The sequence below is a fragment of the Micromesistius poutassou genome, assembly GCF_964030765.1.
Source record: "Micromesistius poutassou genome assembly, chromosome: 5".
Taxonomy (NCBI): Eukaryota; Metazoa; Chordata; class Actinopteri; order Gadiformes; family Gadidae; genus Micromesistius; species Micromesistius poutassou.
This window is the reverse complement of record NC_140275.1, coordinates 19,310,045-19,331,555: the sequence shown is the minus strand read 5'-3', so window position 1 is coordinate 19,331,555 and position 21,511 is coordinate 19,310,045. Positions and strand designations below refer to the sequence as shown.

General features: G+C 46.9%; 1 protein-coding gene across 1 annotated transcript; it reads right to left on the bottom strand.

Annotated features, from left to right (window-relative positions):
* Positions 1–3,109: 3,109 nt before the first annotated feature.
* antxr1a (ANTXR cell adhesion molecule 1a) lies at positions 3,110–20,403 on the bottom strand (the record flags this gene model as incomplete). The annotated part of the gene is made up of 18 exons (XM_084467990.1): positions 3,110–3,565; positions 6,997–7,077; positions 8,035–8,202; positions 8,468–8,563; positions 9,261–9,302; positions 11,219–11,314; positions 11,492–11,570; positions 11,720–11,789; positions 13,948–14,046; positions 14,566–14,626; positions 15,167–15,247; positions 15,401–15,469; positions 16,957–17,036; positions 17,174–17,207; positions 17,333–17,414; positions 18,221–18,292; positions 18,410–18,481; positions 20,231–20,403. The coding sequence occupies 18 exons, from the start codon at positions 20,401–20,403 to the stop codon at positions 3,110–3,112; spliced, it is 1,911 nt and encodes a 636-aa protein (XP_084324116.1).
* Between the last annotated feature and the right edge of the window lie 1,108 nt (positions 20,404–21,511).

The following is a 21,511-nucleotide window of genomic DNA, read 5'->3' as shown; positions in this document are numbered from 1 at the left end:
GAGCCACAATGACGCAATAAACAGCCGAGGAATGGCTGAGAAGTTCCAATATTGTTTGCACCACTGAATGGATTCGGTTGATGTAGTAGTAGTAGTTCAGATATTTCCATCTGCGGTGCCCTCTGGAGCCTTTCCATCCATTTCGTTCCGCAGTCGGTAAAAGAAGAAGTCTGGTTGAGGAACTTTCTCCTTCTGACTGCACACACCGCATCACGTCCTCGTTGGCTCCTAAAGGCAACCTTTTCAGCGTCGACCTATCCATTGACCTTCAGCGTCAAGGAAAGAAAACCATCGACCCTATTAGTGCCAAAATGTAAAATTTGCAGAATATATTAGTTTTAGTGGAATAATGGCCCTGGTTGCAGGCGCGACATAAACGTCAAATACCCCCATTGGCTCGAATAAAGCGACTGTTCGGTTATATCCATAGTTCATTCTCAAAGTAAGGCAAGCGATATGCTTTGTGGATTAATTGTAAATAAACGTAAACTGTCGTATGAATCCGTCGCAGCCAATAACATTCCAGTTTGCTTAATTGGCCTATTCGACTTGTATCGGTTAGACTTGTTTGCTTAATACTAGTTAGCTTGTGGAAAAACTGTGTTTAATTTGTGACACCTAGTTAGGCTCACAATGGCACAGGAAAGTTATTAAGAGTATTCAAATAAACGTTCATTTTGTATATGTAACTGAGTATAGGCTACGTATAGAGGCCAAAACCTTGGACTGACTGATCTATTCCTTCTGCCCTATCTCCATAATCACAGTCGTGTCCAAAAAATTAACACCAGCATGTTTTTCATGCAGGCTGTCCACGTTTCCCCCGGGATTAAGTTGTGTCTACTTTTTTCCACGACAGCCTACTCCACTTCAGCATGTGACATAACTCATGTGAACATCTGGAATCAGTTAGCCGTGCAGCCCGCCGCGCACGCGTTCCCCTCGCAGAGTGACTGAGGTGCGCTGCTATGTCTGCAGCACGTTGCAGACACATAACCGGGTCCACCGTTCAACTTTATTAATTGATCAGATCCCCAACGTATCGTTTATCTTATTGATTCACACATTTTGGTGTAGCTGGCACTTCATTTACGCACTTGTATGTTGTTCGTCCTTGCACTTAAAATAGTAGGCTAGTTGGCATTGTGTAGCATCTTATCCTTGCTATCTTTGTTGGAAACGGGGAATGCGTTCTAGTCACTTTGGATAAAAGCGTCTGCTAAATGCCCTAAATGTAAATGTGTAGGATTTGGGTATGGACTCAGAGGCACTGAGCTTCAAGAGACTCATGCTGGAAGCAATTAAAGTGTAATTTCTAGGAATAAAAAGTATTCCCAATTAGGGCCCACACCCTTTTAAATATGTATGCTGCAATGCCATGCCAAAGTCAGAATGGTAACCACACAGTTACATATAGCCCCCCAAGTCTTTTTACCAGAAGAATCGTAGACCTTTACCTTGAATGAAACCGACTTTTGAAACATTCAGCGTTCTGACGTGAAACGGTCTCTTCTCAGCTACAATGATCCTAACCTAGTTACAGTTCCAAACAAATCAGTAGGGAGGAATTAAAAGCATCTCTTTCCATTTAACAGAACTCTTTGTTTTAACACGCGTCTTCAATGCATCTGGCGATGGAGGGTCTTGGTTTTCCATGAGCTGTCTTCCCAGCTCTGGTCAGTGTGGACAACCCTGCAGTGCTGCACTGCTTTCCAGTTCACCCCACTGCCACGCCAGGCGGGGAAAGGTAACGTAATGCATCTGTCTTTTTCTTGGCGTTCCTCGCACTGCATACATATGGTTTCATCCAAATCACTTAGGCTAAAGCCCCTTCTGATTTGGGAACATGAAATTCTTCTCAACAAATCTTCGCCTGGATTGTTGATCGCTTTAGAATCAGGGTTGGGACCCAGCCTGTTAGTGGGTCCCAGTACGAGTCCAACCAATGTGCCAGAATTCCCAGTGACCCCTGCCCTGGTTTATGAGAGTCATTTCAACAGCTAAGTGCCTAAATGAATGATATGATTTTACTTGAATGTGCACAAGTACATCATGTAGCAAGTCATCGTCAGCTTTAAGGCTTGGTTATGGTTCCACGTTGACGCAACGCACTGACCATGCAGATGCTTCGACGCAGTCATGAACCTGTTTTGGTTCTGCGTCGGGTTTTAGCAGTCAGGTGAGCGGAGCAGTCACAGCCCTTGCTGCTGCTTCACCTCAACGCAATGTTAAAGATTTTGGGAGGCACACGTCAGGCCCTTGCGGTGGACGCAAGGAGGGTCCGCAAGGACGTAATGGGTCTGTAAACCCCCTTGTGTTGCGTCGACGTGGAACCATAACCAAGCCTTTAGTGTTCAACCGCTTCCTGGATACGCTTGCTATACATGTTCATTTGCCTTTTATTCATTCTCCAACTTCAAAAAGGTGATCCATCTGACACAAACTAATACTAATACTAACCAACAAAACAAGAAACTACAACAAATTTTGGAAACAATGAAGAGTTGCTTATAAAAAAACTTAAACTTCAATGCTATTACATGCAAATAATAAAACTTTGGTAAGGCACTATATAAAGATTCCTCTGAATAATCCCTTTTTAGATGTTAGATGTTCTGGAATATTTGCAGCAACAGACTGCTCACCCATTTTGATTCTTATCAGGCAACACCGAACATTATCAACATACTGCCAGATGTACTTTGGGAACATCAACCTCTTGTAGCGTTCCTGTGCTCGTGTGGAGAAGGACCACGGGCCTGTTGGAGCTCTGAAGGCCAGGGCAGATGTTGCTCAGCACACCTGGCCTCCTGTGCATGAGCTAACCCCCTTTGGCCGCCTCTCTGTCTGTCCGTCAAGCGTGGCAACAATCACACTGCTGGGCTAAACGTGTACACATGTCCCTGTAAACAGATAGACAAAAAAAGAGTTGTGCTAGCTTCTAGCGCGTCCAATCCCAGAGAGCCGGACATCAAAATAATGTTTTTCCGTTAGCTCGAACCGCACGCAGGTTCGCACTAGCCGGTGAAATCAGGAGCCGCCGCGGGCTGACGGCAACGCCGGGGGTCACCCAGCTGTTTCCTGTGGTGGCGTCCCCACCGCTGGAGCCCTACAGGGTGGGGCGGGGCGGAGGGCGGTCCGGGGGCGGAGCTCTTACAGGGGGAGGTCCCTGGGGCATGGGGGGCAGGGCGCCGGCGGGGGAGGCGGGCGGGGGTGGGCTAGGGGGGGCCGGCGGGGGTGCTGGAATGTTCAGAGCCAGGGGAGGAAGGGCGAGGCTAGGGGGAGGGGTGGTGGGTGGAGGTGGGGGGGCGGAGCTTGGGGGGGGCGGGGTGGTGGGGGTAGGTGGCGGGGAGGAGCTCGGGGGCGGCATGGGGGGCAGGGGGGAGAAGGAGAACGAGGGGGAGCAGGAGGGCGAGGGCAGCTTGGGGGTGGGGGGGAGGGTGCCCTGGGGGGCGGGCGGGCTGCAGTCTGAGGGGGGGCTGTAGGTGGGAGACGGGTGCTGGGTGTGGTGCGGGTAGCGGGGAAGAGGGTTGGACTTGATCCGGCTGAAGTTGATGCAGCGGCCCTGGAATTACACAAAGACACGCACAGACACACACACACACACACACACACACACACATCAGGAGAAGGGTGAGAGGGTATGGGAGAAATTGACTGAGGTTTAAAGCATTATCTTGCCTTCAAGAATGAAGTCAGTGTGGAAAAAGAACAGTGTTAACGAATGACCTCAGTCTGAGGGTCTTCCACGTGCCTTAGCCCCTGAGATGGACCTTGTTTACTGAGCTGACTTCAAGCAGATCCCTGAAACTGTAAACCCCTCTGTACCTGGCTCCCCTCGTCCTGACGGGAAGAGACGGGGGGGGCTTTACGACAGACACTTGGGCCTCCTTCACCTCTCTTATTTTGTTTTGGTTTATCCACGACGAGGGTCATGGGCTCAAAGCCCAAAACACACAGCCGTGTGGTGATAGAAGACAACATAATGGATTTGAATTTTCATTTCCAAACTGGACTTGATTCCTAAACAAAGTTAAAGGAAACAGCCCTGCTATGTTTACACTCTTTACGAAAAACAGTTTGGTTGTATGTTTATGGTTGCGCTACAAACATGGAGCTGAACGTGTGCTCCAAGCGCTTTGGGCTAAAGTCTTTCAAAGTCGTCTATGAACCCATACAGTTTTTACACCGACTAAACTCAAGGGTCCACCACAGACGTCAGAAAGACGTCTCACATTGCTCACATTGTGAGCAATGTACAGCCTCTCAACTGTCCATGTGTGTGTATGGGGTGGGGGGCAGAATACTGAAAACACAGTGAAGTGAAGACAAAGTAAACCTTAAGGTGCCTGGGGAGACCAGGACCTGGAGAGACCAGGACCTGGAGATACCAGGACCTGGGGAGACCAGGACTTGAGGGGTACCGGGACCTGAGGAGTACAGGGACCTGAGGTACACCTGGACCTGGAGAGACCAGGACCTGGAGAGATCTAGACCTGGAGGGACCAGGACCTGGGAGGTACCCCTGGAGATACTGGGACCTGGAAGGCTGTTACAGATTGTGCCGCTTGATGATGAGACCAGATGTTTCCATGATGACCCCTGTCTATTGTCCAGGTGTATGTATATTATATACTGTGCACTATAGGGGCAGGGCCACAGTCTGCAAGACCGGCTCGCATGCTGGATTCTGATTCATGGCTTTAATGATGTGTAACGCTGGGAATACGCCAGCACTGTATTCATGCCACTATTCTAAGCTGGGATGAGCGCAAGCTTATGGTTCAAGCTTATGGTTCAAGCTTATGGTGCGCTTTTAGCGTGCACGTTTGTCTTTGTGGGGCATCGCTACATGAAGAGTTGGGGAAGAACAGTCATTGGCTAGTCATTGTTATTGTTAGCCTCTTTAGCAAACCAGCTCGAAAACAAATAACAGAACTTTACATGTATTGAACACACAGCAAGACCGTGCAATGCATAATTTGGTAACCGGATTAAAGCAGCTATGTTATCAAGTGTGTAAGAGCATTTAAAATCGACAACAAAAAACGGCCAACATGGTACAAATACAAAGAAAATACATCTCATTACAGGCGCAGCCATTTTTGTTTGTCGAGTCGTACGGTTAACCTCGCTAAACTCTGTGGACTCTCAGGAGCTCGAGTGGCACAGGTTATATTATGACCAGAAGGGGGCGTTCCTTGGTGAAATGCTGCAAGAAAGCTGGGAGATTTCCCACTTTGCAACTCGTGCAGGTAGTGTACGATGCATCTCGAGCACACCATAAATCTGCTAGGTAGATAAGCGTCAACGCCAAGACTCTACAAAACCTTCAGACAGCTCTAAGAAATTATTGAACGGGCTTATGACAGACCTACAAAAAGTGTTTCTAAATAAATTGACTACCCTGCCTTTAAAAATGAACCATAGAAATCCCATATTATTCTGAGTGGCTGCTCTTAAACTGCAGAACAATGGACAAGAATTTAGAATCTAGAGAACCATCTATCCAGACCTCCCTCCTAACTCCTGTCTCCTGCCCTGAGGTAAGGGGACCTTAAGGCTTTAAGCAGGGATTCCTAAGTGCCATTAGAAAAGCATTTTTACCACTAATCACCACAGACAAGTAGGGTTTTATGGACAGAACACCACACTCTGCCACGCATGTTAAATAGAAGGAGGAGTTGGCAGAGCTTATGGAGCGAGCCTAATGAAAGTTCTGTGCTTTTCACACACAAAATGAACAATATATTGTGTTTCAATGCTTGCTTTGTTCCACAGACCTCCTTAACAGCCAGGCATCGTACACTATATGCTTTTCAAAGAAACTTGAAACTTCAATCAAACTTTCAATCTTAAAGAAATATATTCTTTCAACTTTCTCAATCATGTTTAAAACAATTACTTCAGACTTTCTTATCTTTATTTGAAAAACACTTTGTTTCCTCATTATTTGAAATACACGAGGACAAGAGTAGCAAGGAGCGCTGCAAACGCTCTGCAGAAAATGTTTGCTGAGCTCTTCTAAATGGCTGCAGACTGAAGGATCTGTCAAGATTGTTTATACAATTAAACTAATTATCCCTTAAGCATTTAACATTCTCCATCCATCTTTGGACACACATTCCCATTGACATTATATGCAGTCAATCAACAAAAAATGCTTTGGCAATACAAATACGATTTGTTTAAAAAATAAATTCACCTCTCAATTGTACTGTACTTGCTACCCATGACTGTTTCGTATGACACATGATAGCTGTCTCCTTGGGTAACACACTTGCGCTGTGGTTACGTACTGTACAAAGCATTTCAACGCTCAGCACTTGTAAATCCTGCCTGAGTCTGAGCTGTCAAGAGCGAGCCAGGCTGTTGTTCCGACTCAAGAAGACTTCACCACTGAGGAGAGTAATATGTGTGCTATCTTAATGGCTTCCCCAGACTTGGGGTTTCTGTAGCCTGGCGTGGTATCGCTACTAAAAGCAACCCACCAACCACATGTCTCCTCTGCATCCAGGTTCAACGCATACTTCACGGCTCACAGCTGCTCCTCGTTCTCAGGCTAATTGGAAACGTTGGCGTAACCTCCAACAAGGTTTAATTAACTGAAAAATGTTCAAATGTTTTTGAAATAATTGATCCTGCGGAGAAATACATTTCAACATAAACCCTCACTGACCAGGGCGGTTTCGAGGCCCTGTCAACCCTAGAGTGTCCCGTTAGCTCATTAACAGTGAAACCACTTTTTGCTTCTGACTTTCTACACATGAGCATTGAGGAAAAAGTCCCTTTGCAAGACTCTGATGAAAGCTAACCACAAGAAAAAAACAAACCACAAGATTTGTCCTCGTGCTTAAATGGTCACAGCTGTTGATCTTTATACGCTAATTGAAAATGTTGCCAAATCCTAAACAAAGCCAAGTAAAAACATTCAACAACAGTCAAAGATTACAGTTTGCCTCCAGTGCTTTCATTGGTGCAGTTTTATCATCTCACCTTGTCCCCTGGGTGTGGTCTCATCACAGACACGCGGTCGTAGCCTCTTCTTAATAACACCCAAAGCGCATCCAATTTGCCCTATGAAAAAAATAACCATTGAAAATAATATAGTACGAAACCCAAGAAGCATGCTTCATATACAAATTATTACAAGTTATAGGACACAACAGGTCAGGTGATCACTGCACATGAGACACACACACACACACACACACACACACACACACACACACACACACAACCCGCCCTCCTAGGTTTTTCCTAGAAGCTTATTTAGCACATTTAATTATTAATGAATGAACAGATTTTGTATTGTGTAAGGCATAAAGCTTTGAGAAGAGGGGCAGAAAATAAATCAGTTTCCTTGCAAGAAAACTGCTGGCTCTGCAGTTGTGCTCTCCTGGAGGTCAGTGTAGACAGGTCTGCTTTCTGTTAGCTGGCAGGGAAGACCAGTTGGAACAGTTCCCTTTAACCTCCTCCTGGCCCGGGGAGTGGGAGCTGCGTGCTAGCAGTCACCTTGGTTTGTTACCTGACCAGGGCTGATACTGCCCTCACTGCAACATCACAATAACACCTTCCCATTCGCTAGCATGGCCCCATCCAGGATGTATGGATGGTGCACATTAGTAGCTCTTTGGGATTCTATGGACATGCAATCTTGTGGAATGTATTTGCAGTAAAGGGTGGCCCTTTAAATGAGCATAAAGTTGCTCATTCATCTTTTTTTAGTGCGCATTTTTATTATTTATGAGTAATTTATTTGTGTATTCATGTATGGGGGGGCTTCGTCCCACCGGATGGCCCCCTCAGGCAGGCCTAAACTCAGTTTGCTAGTTCGATCCCTGCCTCGAGGTGTCCCTGAGCAAGAAAACTAACCCTAACTGCTCCCGACGGGCTGGCTGTTGTCTTGCGTGGTTGACTCCACCGTCAGTGTTTAAATGTGTGTATGAACCGTTTTAAGTTGCTTTGGATCCAGCGTCTGCTGTGAATGTGCAGAACCCGGACGTGTTGCCCATCGCTGGGGGAGGCGTGCACCTTGATGGGGGAGTACCACTTGCGTGGGCCGGAGGGTTTCCGCATGCCGTTGTTCAGAACCCGAGTGGGAGGAAGGTCGTACTCCTGCGCAGGCATCTTCACTTTGGCGTTTTTGGCCTTTTCCAGCTTTGCCCCCTCCTCAGTGGAGCCCTTCTCCCCCCAGCGGACCTGGAAAAGGAAACAAAGACATATTCTCACAGACAGAGCTGTTGTGTATGCATGCCAGCAATGGGTAGCCAAGCACTGGAAATTTGAAATTTATATCACTTTATTTATGAACCGTGTTGGCAAAAGATGAACTATTCATCAATAGTTCATCTTTTGCCAACATGGTTCAGACAATTTACAGGGTGAATATTGAGTGAACTTTAAACTTAGTTTGATAGCACAAGGTGCTGAAGTAAAGCCATACTTTAATAAAAACAATGCTCACCTCCATTCTTTTGATCCCGCCCACCCCCCTGCCCCCATAGTACGAGGCGTCCACGGTTGGCCACTTCTTTTTGGGCGTGTCAAAGTCCTCATCGTCCTGTGGGGAAGAATTCTGGTTCATTCCATGAAGGACTGAACAGCTCCATGTTAAACCTGCACTATGTACGTTTTCCCTGTAGCATCCTCTAGTGGCTCGAGCTGTAGCCACAGTTATCGCTAAAAGAAATTCCACGCTGGAGCAGAATAAACCGGTTAGTAGAGAAAGAACGCCTGGAGTGATTGCATCATGGATGGGCTGCTTTTATTCTTTAGAAATGAAAGTAGCTAATAGCTGCAGTACAAAGGTAGCATAGTGATGTTTAACACCGATCACAAAGCCCGACTGGTGGAACCAACACCTCTAAATCTGTCTTCTGATCCCTCCCATAGGTGTTCTCTGCTTGTTTCGGTTCAGTTTGTTTTTGTCAATATTTATTTCAGTTTTGAGGAAGTGCTTATTAAAAACCATGTTGAAACCATTAAGCTGGGTTAATCTATTCCACACGGGCTACCAACCGAGAGCCATCCAACCGACGCAACTACCCTTTATTTAATTAGCTTAAACATTTGTAACTGTTTTGAAATAATTGCTACGGGAAATCAAACAGCTATTTCAACAGAAAAACATTCCTGAAGGCGCACTCCCTTCTCAGTGGTGTCCTGATTTCCCAACGTTATAGAAATGACTCCTTGTTGTTGTTATTTTTACCCCAGAATTCAAACCCATGTGGATGTGAGATGAAAGCGCTGCTCACCGAACTCTCTTCAGAGACGGGAGGGGGGGGCTCGTGGATGATCTGAAAAACAAGGTTTACAGCGTGAGGAGAACGCAGGATCCAGGGTTCAAACCGGCAAGCAATGTCATTACATTCCAGATTTGAGTTTTGTAGATCTCAAAATGTGTGTGACAAAGTTATTTCCCATCCCAACACATCCAGGATGTTGTCCTTCCTCCGTATAATGAAGGACCTCAGAAAGTCAGGAGGAGAGGGAGAGAGCAACAGGCACAAAAACACTGTTTCTCGCAGTGGACAAAAGCAGTCAATAGTCGTGCTTGAGTTGCAGTTTAGTTTTAAACGTAGAGGATAGAAGGATAGAATGAGAGAATGGAGGTGCTTGTTACTGGTAGTCCTGTATTTACTTCATGTCACTGGGTGAACTATCAGTGTTTTCCTCCAAAGACAGCAGGCATAAGTCTCTTTACTTTTGTCGGTGGAAAAAGGACCTGATTGGGACGCTGATTTTCCCCCTTTTGGCGCTCCGAAGCTTGGAGGCCAAACTAGATTGCCATGGTAACTGTAGCGTCACTTTCCGAAATAGCGCCCGGTTACGGGGAAAATAAAGGGAAGTGAAGTGAGAGAAAAAGAGAGGCACTGCCATGTTGTAAAAAACAGAAAGCTGCTCTTTCTCTGGCCGCACTCGCCGTTTCTCTTTCCAATGCTGTAAAAGGAGGTTTGTAATGAGACAATGAATCTCTTCATTACCATGAGGAGATTCACATTCAGTCAAGGATGGACGGATCAGAGGGAACCTTCTGGTAAATTGAAATGGATGTTCCGATTTTTTGCGGTGGATTTGTTGCAGAGACGTCCCCCATTTTCCATTTCTAGTGAGTTTGGTGCAGCTGGAGATTGGCAAAACACAATCAGGAGTACTTAGTTAAACCTTGTTCAGGGAAGTGATGTTCTGTACTCCTGGTCAGAGAAGGATCAAATATAACAGCAGTGCTGCTGCCACTTCTCTAGTGTTCATCGGTCAATATGTTGTGGGGAAAACGTGACCTCTGGGGTCACCGAGGTCACCAGCTGTGACCTATATTATTCCAACAGCAGCGTCATTACTGGGGCACGTATTCACCTGGTGGCCTTGACCTCTGTGTAGGCAAGTCTGTCTGCCAGTCAAAGAGGTCAAAGACACACAGAGGATCCATTCCTAACCTCGCCTTCCCACCAGGGGAATGTTGTTTTGGTTAGCAAGGTGCCCGACTGGGGGGTGTTGGCAAGACAAAACAAAAGCTGCTAAAGACATTATCCCATTATCAGGGGCGGACCGTACTGTTAGGCAAACCAGGCACTTGCCTGGAGCCCCAGGCCCCATAGACGGCCTTTTGGGGCCCCCAAAATGCCCTCTTTATATTGTTTTTATAAAAATCCTGTCATAATAGCAGCGCCGGGATTTCCAATTACTCACGCATTGACGGTCTCCCTGTTAACGCACAAAGCAATCATCATGCAACTTCGCTACGCCCCCCCGCCCCCGTCAACAATCCTGTTCACCTGCAATCGAACACTCCCCCAGGTCAACAATTTTTGTCACCCTTGCCTGGAGCCCCCAAAGGGCTAAGTTCGCCACTGCCCATTATCTGAGGTTTAATTAGGCTGCAGCCTGTCTGTGTATTAATGTTAAACATCAATTCATATGCGAGAACAAAGGCATGGTTTTATGTGTGTGTGTGTGTGTGTGTGTGTGTGTGTGTGTTTGCACATTAACCCTCCACAGTGAATACATCAACCCCGACAGTGTACCAACCCTTCCCAGTGTATTAAACCCATCACAATATATACATACACCCATCCCAGTGTACAAAACACTTCCCAGTGTATACATCCACCCTTCCCAGTGTAATCATTCACCCTTCCCAGTCTACTAAAACCTTCCCAGTCTACTAAAACCTTCCCAGTGTGCTAAACCCTTCCCAGTGTACTCAACCCACCACGGTGCAGCAGAGAGGCCAGAACCACCACAGCAGAAGCAGCAGCAGCAGCAGCATCATGATGAGCAGAGCGACGGCCAGGAGGGTCCCATCTGACTGTGATAGAACGGTCATCATCATCATCATCATCATCATCATCATCATCATCATCTCCCCACCACTGCCCACGGACCAGTACCACAGTATGGAGACCTAGCTCATCATTTAGCATCTTAGCATCTTAAGATGCTAAACGATGCTAAGTACAATGTGTTGTGGCCCCAGTGAACTCACACAGCCCACGGTGGTGATGGTGACGGAGCTGGAGATGAAGCTGAGGCCCTCGTTCATGCTGACGTAGAGGTTGGCCGCCCTGCAAGAGAGGGACGAAGAGGGGCTCATGTTCCTCCTTCATGTTTTACATCAACTCCATCCTGAAGGTTTGTTGTTGCTGAGACATAAAGACGCCGGGAGAAAGATCGGGCTGCATAAAGTGAACGCTTATTTGAATGCTCAACTTACATTCCTTCGTCTTGGAGGACTGGCGCAGGGCAGAGAAGATACGTATCTTCCACAATCAAAGGCTTCTCCACTGGAGAGGAGGAAGGGGAAAGGGTCAGTCCACCACCCTCTCCTCTGATGCTACTCCAGGCGGAGTTGTGGCCACAAACTTTGAGTAATTATACAGTCGGCTTATCGTGGCTTTTCATGGCTGATTAAATTCAAAACTTGATGATAATTATAGATTAAAGAATCCTTGACCGATCCACTTCAAAGATCTTAAGTGAGTGGATTGACGCTGGCCGACTGAAATGAAAGGTGTTCATGGATGCTTCACTATCCACCAACACTTTTTAACAGAAAAGTGCTTGATAGTTTCAAACCCCATCATACCGGCGTCCACAATCTCCCATAGCTCTTTGTTTTTGGAGGACTGTCGTCCAGCTGGCTCGGAGCAGCACAGATCAGAGTCCAGTTGTTTGTCCTGGCGGAGGCAGAGCATTGCCGACCACTGAGGACATCAACATGGGAGCTGCAGGAACGCTCCAGGAACACCCTGCAGGGTGGAGGGTCCACCACCGCCACCATGAGAGACCTCCGCCAGTACAAACACGGCTAAGGTATCCATACATCAGGCTACCTGCTGCTCTGAATTGGCCCGGCACCATTTACAAAACAAGGCCTCCGGAGGAAAGAAGGCATACTTAAGGAGAGAGGAGAGGAGGAGGAGGGGGAGAGAGGAGGGAGGAGGGTTTAACCACACAGCGCCAGTACCTATAAAGAAAGTACGAGTAATTAATGCTGAGGCGGATCTCCATGGGGATCCTGTTTGCAGCGTTTAATCTCCTCCAGGAGAAGATGGAAGCTGGGCAGACGCCCGTGATCATGGCACACTGTTTTCTGAGTGTGTTTACTCCTGGAGCCTCCTAGAAGGTCAGGTTTTATGGACACGTGCCTCAGCCTCCTCTTACTGTATAAAACGCACTGCTAAAAGGCCGGCTGACTGGGGTGTGTCTTTCCATATGAAGCGCACAGGAGAGACATTAGCTTTGATGAAGCAGGTATCTTAAGAGGAAAGGATCATGATATGTCAGATGATTTTGATTGTAAACACCTAGCCACATGGCTCTACGGTAGGGAATCCTCTGTATAAAATCTCTGCCACATTTCAGCGTCTCAGCCTGCTGCCGTTCTTCCTGGAGACACGGGCTCAGACACGGATTCAGCTGCTCAACACATGTACCTACAACACAGTGACTCCTTCCTTTACCCTCTGTTTCACTGTGCTTAAGGAGGAGGGAGGAGAGGAAGTCTGCAATAGACTGTGAAACGGAGCCCACCACGAGCAGCTTCCACCCAGAGGCTGACCTCACAGATCAGAGTGTACGCGTACCCGAGGAGATCTGTGACCTCATTGCTTTCATCGCCATGTTTGTCCTTTGCAACGAGCGAAGGCAACAGGCTCCAGGAGAGGGGGGGGGGGAGGATGGGCTATCTGAAGGAGCGATCTCTGAAGAGATAATGGCACTGACGTCAACGGCATCTCACCACAATTGATTCCATGCCGTCCCTTGATGTGATTTGAATGTTGGCCAATAGGCGGTTACAGGGAACCATTTAGCTGTCGTAATGGTGATGGGATCAGTACAGCACCAGTGGACAATAGAGAGAGCATTAAATAAAATGGTGTGCAAAGCCTCTGCGCCATCTAAAGGCTTTCCACAGCAGGGATCAATAACAGGAGCATTGGCCGAGTCCTCTCTCTGACGCCTGTTGGCTCCGCCGCCTCATAGCGTTGCCGGGGGAATACATTTATCTTTTTTTGCTAAAACAGCACGTTCCTCGGCCACTGGTATTATGGTCTGCATGGTAGAAACCATTAGGTATACTGGGGAAGATCATAGTAAGGACGCTTGCCCTCCTGCCTCGTGTGAGGAACGTTTTCCTCTATTCCTTCTGGCTCTGTAACCCCACCTACTTGGTGTTTAACGTGAAAACAGCCGTGGCGGAAACAGACACAACACAGCGGCTACTTATTCACTTAGGGCGCTGCGGGCAGCTCTGTGATCGTTCACCTTGGGGAGAGATTTCCACAAACAGGAAGAACGACAACAGTCTCCAGCTGAGATGAAAGATCTTCTAACTGTTTCAGTTTGGCTGTCAACTCAAATCCATTTGTACCATCTGCTCAGAATAATAAGTCACCACACTCATTCCTAGACTTTGATCTTTGCTTTGATGCCACTCACTCTTAGTCAGGGTGTCGTTGATCCGGTAGCTACACAGAACCTTGTCCACGTTCCGGGCGTGGAGGAACCCATTTCCTCGGACCACCACTTGGAAAGACTCTGGCCGTGGAGGAAGGAGAAGAACAACATGGCGTGGAACGTCATTCCACGCCTAGCGGTTCCTAGAGCCACATCACATGATCACCTGTACTTATCACCTTCAGAGGAAAGCTTCTTATGACAAATGTACTTATTGTACGTCGCTTTGGATAAAAGCGTCTGCTAAATGCCCTAAATGTAAATGAAAGCAGGGTATTTGATCTGGAGGTTAAGAGTTGAGAAGCAATGAAACAGAAAGGTGCATACCTAATATAAAGTGCTAGTAGAAGTCGTCCTGGAGCGTATCAAACGATAATCTTAAATATCACAGTATGGTATTGCTGTATGATAGCGACAGACACAGTAGGGTATGGCTGTATGATAGTGACAGACGGAGGTGTGTCCTGTGTTGTCGTGGATCTTGGGGCCAGAGCTAGATCCTGTAGGGTAGATGAAGCAGCAGGTGTCTTGATGGATGCTGTGTCTAGGGTAGAACAGGGGTTTAAGGTGGATGGAGGGGTTCTGGATAGCTGTCCTTACCTCCAGCACAGATACTAGAAGGTTCGGCAGCCAGGATCTCAATGCAGGACTTTTTCAGAATCTTATGTGGAGAAGCAGATCAGGGAGAATTAAGTTTAGTTTAGGGAAATTGGGGGATTATATATACATTTGGGATTATATTATTATTATTATTATCATATCACATATCATTATTGTAGTTATAATCATTATCCCCAGTGACCAGTCTGAAGCCAAAGTGAACAAACATTATTAAGTTATTACTATTTATTTAGTACTCTTTTGCTACGTTTGCTTGTTATATATGGAGTCTTCTGTGTTTGATTTCCCAGTAGCTGTTGTTGTTGTGTGTGTTTAAAAAGCCCCGTTGAAGACACTAATTCTAAACAGCTGCCCTGTGAAAAACCTATAAAACAGCTTTCAGGGTTTTGCTAACCAGGGTTCTGCTCTTTGACCCTGATCATTAACTTCCTCAAAACAAACAGTAGGTCCATGGATGGTCTAGCTCCGCCTCACCAACACATCTGGTTTGCTAGCTAAGGTCTGTTTTGTTAAAAAAAAGTGTTACATCCGACATACTGTCTGTCCATAGAAGGACAGAGAGGGGGTCTGAACCGCTCACCGAGTCGATGACGTCCTGCAGGGCCTCAAAGCCGTCGTTGACGGGGAACACGTGGTCTTTGCTATCAGCGATGTTGGCCAGCTGAAGGGGCACCAACAGCAAACTCATCAGGTGAGCACTGCATGCAGGTTCAATGCCTTGAACGTAGCAATGGTAGCTGTGTGTGTGTGTGTGTGTGTGGGTATACAGGTTTGACTCCTGGTGCGCGGTGTGTGAGGAGCAGGAGCCACCCACCTGGGTCTCGTTGAAGTCCTTGACCCCCACGCAGTAGACGGAGGCGCCCAGGCTGCGGGAGCGGTTAGCCTGGAGAGCAGACAGGAAGAAGAGGTTCAACGCCTGGCCTCCATTATACCTTCCCAGACACGGCAGTCCCTGCCTCGCCCCTGGAGCCTGGGTCTGGATGGCCCCCCCGCAGACAGGTTGGGCAATAGCACAGTGGAGGAGGTGTGGGTGGAGGTGGTCGCTGTTGTGGGTGGTTTTTGTTGTTGTTATTGTTGTTGTTAAATGGTGTTGTTTACTGCCAAATCACTTACTGGAAGTAAAAAACAACACTGGCCAAATTGTGTACTGGAAAGTGATTTCAGTTTTCTGATGGGATTGAGTGTTAACTACGGTGGGGTCTGGGGTTGAGTGTTGTCAGCCGCCCAGGCAGAAGGGCCGTCTAGTCGTTGGTGTGTTCCACTAGCAGGCGTAAGGTGTAGTTAATCTAACGGCCTGTAGGTGGCCAGCGCTGGTTGGATGTTAAATGACAGGTCACCATTGTTAGTCCATAAGGAAATGTTGTTTTAATTGTCGGAAATCTAAGCGATTCAATTTCTTCTTCATCCAATTAATCTCCATATTGTTTACTTTGAGAGGTCCCTTTTGACAATTGAACTTCATAAAAAAAATGCATAAAGGGTTGAATATGAATAAGTTTGAAGCAGTGGCGGTTTTAGGCACGGGCGAATCGATAATACCCCCACCCCCGTCAACAACTCTGCGTCGGGGGGGGGGGCACACGGAGTGGGGTCTCGCCCGGGGCGTAATTCAATGTAGAACCGCTACTGGTTGGAAGGCATGATGATGGGCTCGGTATGCTACAGGACGGATCTACAGCAGAGCTTCTGAACTTGCCGCCTGAAGCTGGAGAAGCTGTTTCCACTCTCTGGATGGTTGAACTCATATATAACCATAGGTGCCAAATGCAGATGTGCAGAGGAGTGTTCTCCTCCTCCACACATCTGCCTGCAGTGGGGAGGTAACTTGGACCCCAGGACTAACCCGGGATCAAAGCAGTGAAGCAGAGTGCGCACATTATTTATCTTTTGGGAAGGTAAAAAAAAAAACTGAAGACTTGCAATCTCCTGACCTGGGCACAGATTGCATCATTTCTTCATCCCATTGTTTGTATCTACCCTTGTTGGGTCCCTCGCATATCTCCTCGCTCTCTCACTCTCAGCTCTCTCCTATGGTAAATGGTCCTCATTTATATAGTGCTTTTATCCAAAGCGCTTTTCAATATTGACTGACATTCACGGCAGAGTCAACCACGCTGGGCAACAGCCAGGAGCAAGAAGGGTGAGGCGTCTTGCTCAGGGACACCACGACACTCAGCTAGGAGGAGCCAGGGATCGAACCACCAACCTTGCGGTTACGAGCCAACCCACTCTACCTCCTGAGCTAATCCCGTCCTCGCTCTCTCTCTCTCAGCTCTCTCTCTCCCAGCTCTCTCTCTCTCTCTCTCTCTCTCTCTCTCTCTCTCTCTCTCTCTCTCTCGCTCTCTCTCTCTCACGCTCTCTCCCTTTCACCTCTCTCTCAGCATAGAAGAACAGGTCCTCGTGCAGCTCTCCGTCTGTGAGGGCGATGATCACGCTGGCAGAGCGGTAGCCTGTAGGGAGGCCCAGAGCACTCGGGTCACACACTTTTTATTTTGTATGTATGTATTTTCATAAATCAACTGCTGGACGGCTATGGCCATAAACACGATTGGTAATGACAAAAAAATAAAAGCCCCGGGCTACGCACCTTCTGCGTTCCCGTAGTAGATCTGCTCACTGGCCTGTGGATGGAAGCGAAGTTAGAAGTCAGAAACACGCTATCTGTTAGGACCAGAGGACACTCTGGTCCAGAACATCCAGTAGAAGAGCCTTCCCAGTGTGGCCCAGGCAGAGAGTGACGTCTCACCCTCTGGATGCCCTCGTGCATGAAGGTGTCACCTCCAGGAAGGACCCGCTGGAGTTCCTCCAGTCCCATGCGGATGCGCTCCCTGAGCCAATCACAGAGAGGCGCTATTAGCACGACCACTTCCACACAGAGCCCTGGTCATCAGTCCAGTGGATCAAATCTGAGTCTAACAGATGCCTTCATAAAAAACATTAATAAACTGTCCCACATGTTCAGCGTTTCTGAGATCATGCAACAGACGAAAGTTAATAAAATATTCTCTCTCGGCTGCCAAAACCGATAAAAATATGCTTTTTGTTCAGGGCGATGGCAGGGAAGCCATAAACAATCAAAGGTGTTTTATATTTTCCCTCTCGCCTTGGCAGTGATCAGACACATATGCAGTCCACGCTGCAATGTGTGAGAAATTCAAGTGTTCGGGTGCTGGTCAAGACTGAAGATAAAAAAAAGGGTTCGATTCAGGTTTGATTTTCCTGACGATTATCATTTATTTAACATTTTGGACTTAATTGCCATCATCCATCTTGATGATACACATGTTACCCCAAGCAAATTAGGGGCAGGAAAGTATAGCAGCAAGGTTGTCCGACTCACAGTCAAAAAAGTGTTGGGTTTGATTCCAAATGTCCTGTAGGCCTCCTAGAGCAGTGGTATAAGCAAGTGCCTTACCTAGGAGCAGGTAAAGGTAAGGAGCAGGTATAGCTAAGTGCCTTGCCTGGGAGCAGGTAAAGGTAAGGAGCAGGTATAGCTAAGTGCCTTACCTAGGAGCAGGTATAGCTTACCTATACCTGCGCCTTAATGACCTGTATCTGAATTCAGTGCACGTCCCTTTGGATGAAAGCATCTTCTTATTGACTTCACAGTAAGCAGTGGATGAGCACCACCCACCTGTCCTCAGTCAGTCTCATGAGGGTCCTCCCCTCGGTGGAGAACACAATGAAAGACATCCGCAGCTGTGGGCTGAGATGAAGTGAGACGCAGTTAAAGATGAGCTCATTCAGAAGGCATGTGTTCATGCTTGTGTTTGAGATTATTATTATTATTATTAAGAGAGATAGGTGGAGCAATGTTTCTTACCTGATGAACTTGTGAGCGAGATGCTCTACAAAGTGATAGATCTCAGTCCAGTGATTCTGTACACTCCCAGATCTACACAAACGACAAGGGAACGACTAAAATACGTCACATTCTGTAAAACAGATCTGAACAGCCGACAGAAAATAAGTTAAAATATGAATTTCTATGGATACAGAAGGCCGGCCTCATGGTTCCTAGAATGAGCAATCCAACATCATGATGTTCTTTATTTGGCAGCGCACTCGTTCTCTGCTCATTTTCATTCCATCACTTGTCCTCCCTCTCCTCACAGCCCAAGGCCAGCGTAGCACAATGAGTCTTTGGCATCGTCGAAACCGACAGAATGCGTGCGAGATTTTCTCACAGCACAGCAATTCCACGCGGGGGGGAAAGAGTGACGTCGTAGCTTTGCTTTCTCAGATCCCTATCTGCGTTTTCACAACTCTCTGGCAATGACCTCATCGTGAGTGGATGAATTAACCCTCATCATGCCGGCCCGCCGCTGCTCTGCTCTCTAACACGAGGACCGCTCTGCCTGCATCTGCACGCCCACGGACCAGGAGGAAGGCTGCATGGCTCTGGAGTCTCTCCACCAGCGAATGACTGCAGAGTCCACAAGTCCTCACTAGATAGTCTGACTTTAGTTGTTAAGTCAAAAGGTATTGTTTTCAGAGCTGTGGAGTTAAAGGGCCACCTATAAAATCAGAGTAAATAGTACAGTTCTTCCAAGACTTCAGGTTGTTGTATAATCCCCCGCTCACTCCTCCCCATCACCTCTCCCTAGACACCTCCTCCCCACTGTTTCCATGACACAAGTCCCAGCAAACGCAGGCCAGGCCAAAAAGGCTGAGGAGCTGGAACATCTGGAGCTGATGGAGAGAGAGAGAGAGAGAGAGAGAGAGAGAGAGAGAGAGAGAGAGAGAGAGAGAGAGAGAGAGAGAGAGAGAGAGAGAGAGAGAGAGAGAGAGAGAGAGAGAGAGAGAGAGAGAGAGAGAGAGAGAGAGGGAGGGAGCGAGAGAGAGACTGAAGTTGAGAGAGAGAGAGAGACTGAAGGAGAGAGAGAGGGAGAGCGAGCGTAGAAGCGGACAGTGAGGGCCTAGAGAGTGAGGGAAGATCTGGACAGTGGGCTCACATGAAGTGAAGGGGTCACCACAAAAAAGCAGATGGGAGAAGCATTTGCAGAAGAAAAAAAAATGTGCAAGGTGTCCAATCAGTGTTCATAAAGTGTAGATAAGTTAGTTGTGTGTGACAAAAATAACTAATTAACATTATAGCTGTTAATATGTGGCGCATGTGGAAATGACATCAGCTAATTTCACGCCAAATAAGAGACTACAAATGTACATGAATCATGAAACTCACACCTCGATTTTGCATCAAATGAATTAAACAAAACAGCAGGCTTTACATTTCAGATTTGACGCAAACCGGGATAAAAGTAGTCTATTAGAAGGAATAAATATACATATTCACCCTCAAGCACCCTCTATGATGAACTTCAAACAAAGCAGCAAAGTTATTATGCATCCAGGTCATCATTCATATCTCTCTCACACACACACACACACGCACGCACGCACGCACGCACGCACACACACACACACACACACACACACACACACACACACACACACACACACGCACACACACACAGACAAATGCGTTATTTACATTTCAAATGTAATTGCTTCTGATAACCAATAACTTATATTGAAAACATTAGGGACTCGAGTGTTTTCAGTGATCAAGCCAAATTAATTTTATTAATTAGTTATCATCCGGACTGCGTGCGTGCGTGCGTGAGTGCGTGAACCGACTCACTTGTCCAAAACAAAGTAAAGGTCAAACCCTCCGATGCATGAGGGTGATACGTCCTGGTTAATGTTATTTCCAGCAGTAAGAACCAGGAGCACGGCGCCAAACAACAACACTGGCGACCACGACCCGCTGCCCCAGCTGCCCCAGCACATCATCCCGGTCGGACTGGTCCCCATTCAGAGTGGAGGCGCAGTCCTCAAGTTGCAACAAAAAATAAAAGAATAATCCCTTGTAAAGATGCACTCTTCTGATTTCCACGGACTAAATGTGGGCGCAAATGATTGGAAATTAAATGCATGACAATGGGTCCGAGTATCACGGCGGTATATGCACCAATATGCTGACAGCCTCACATGCATGAAAAACGGATTGTTTTTATTTCAAAGTCGAAGTGCGTTCGAGTCCTCTCAGCAGAGAACTGCACAATAAACCAAAGCAAGACTAATATCCAACTCTCTCTCTCTCTCTCTCTCTCTCTCTCTCTCTCTCTCTCTCTCTCTCTCTCTCTCTCTCTCTCCCTCCCTCCTTCTCACTTCTAAACTTCTTTTTAGCGAAAGGGAACATATCCGAATCGCAAAAACTACTGCCATCTACTGGTGCAGTTAACGAAAAGGCTAGACTCAAAATCAGAAGAATCTGTTCTGAGATCAACTTTAACTAGCATTATTACTGAGTGTGCTGAGTGATCTATTAATGACCAACAATTTGTAGAGCACAGCATATAAAATGAGCAAAATGACCAAAAAAATGACTAGTAAAAAGGCCTCTCCACCACAGACACAGAGGGCTGAGGAAAGAAGAGGCCAGCGGACAGCAATGGAACCGTGGGCTGTTGTACTGCACCCGTGACATCGTAGCTGAGCGGCACACTGGGTTCAGACACACGAATGTCTAACCATAAAGGTTGTGTTCTTACATCTACCTACATCCCTGCAGCTTAAATCCCCCCCAGATGCTAATGCTAAGCTTACAATGAAGAACGGCCTGCTGCCATTAGCAAACAAACTTGACTGCTGAAGACGGCCTTTATTGTTGTGGGTGGCCACAACCACTCCAACTTGAACACTATACTCTCCAAATGTCATCAACATGTCTCCTTCCCTATGAGAGGAGACAAGAATTTGGACCATGTTCACACAAACAGGCAGTGTTGTGCAAGTTCACACTTCACATTAACTATATATACTATATATATACTATAGAAAATGAATAAATTCACGTTCATAGTTCACCAATTCAGTTTTGAACTAGTTCATGTTCATTAACAGTTTGTTTAGGAACCAA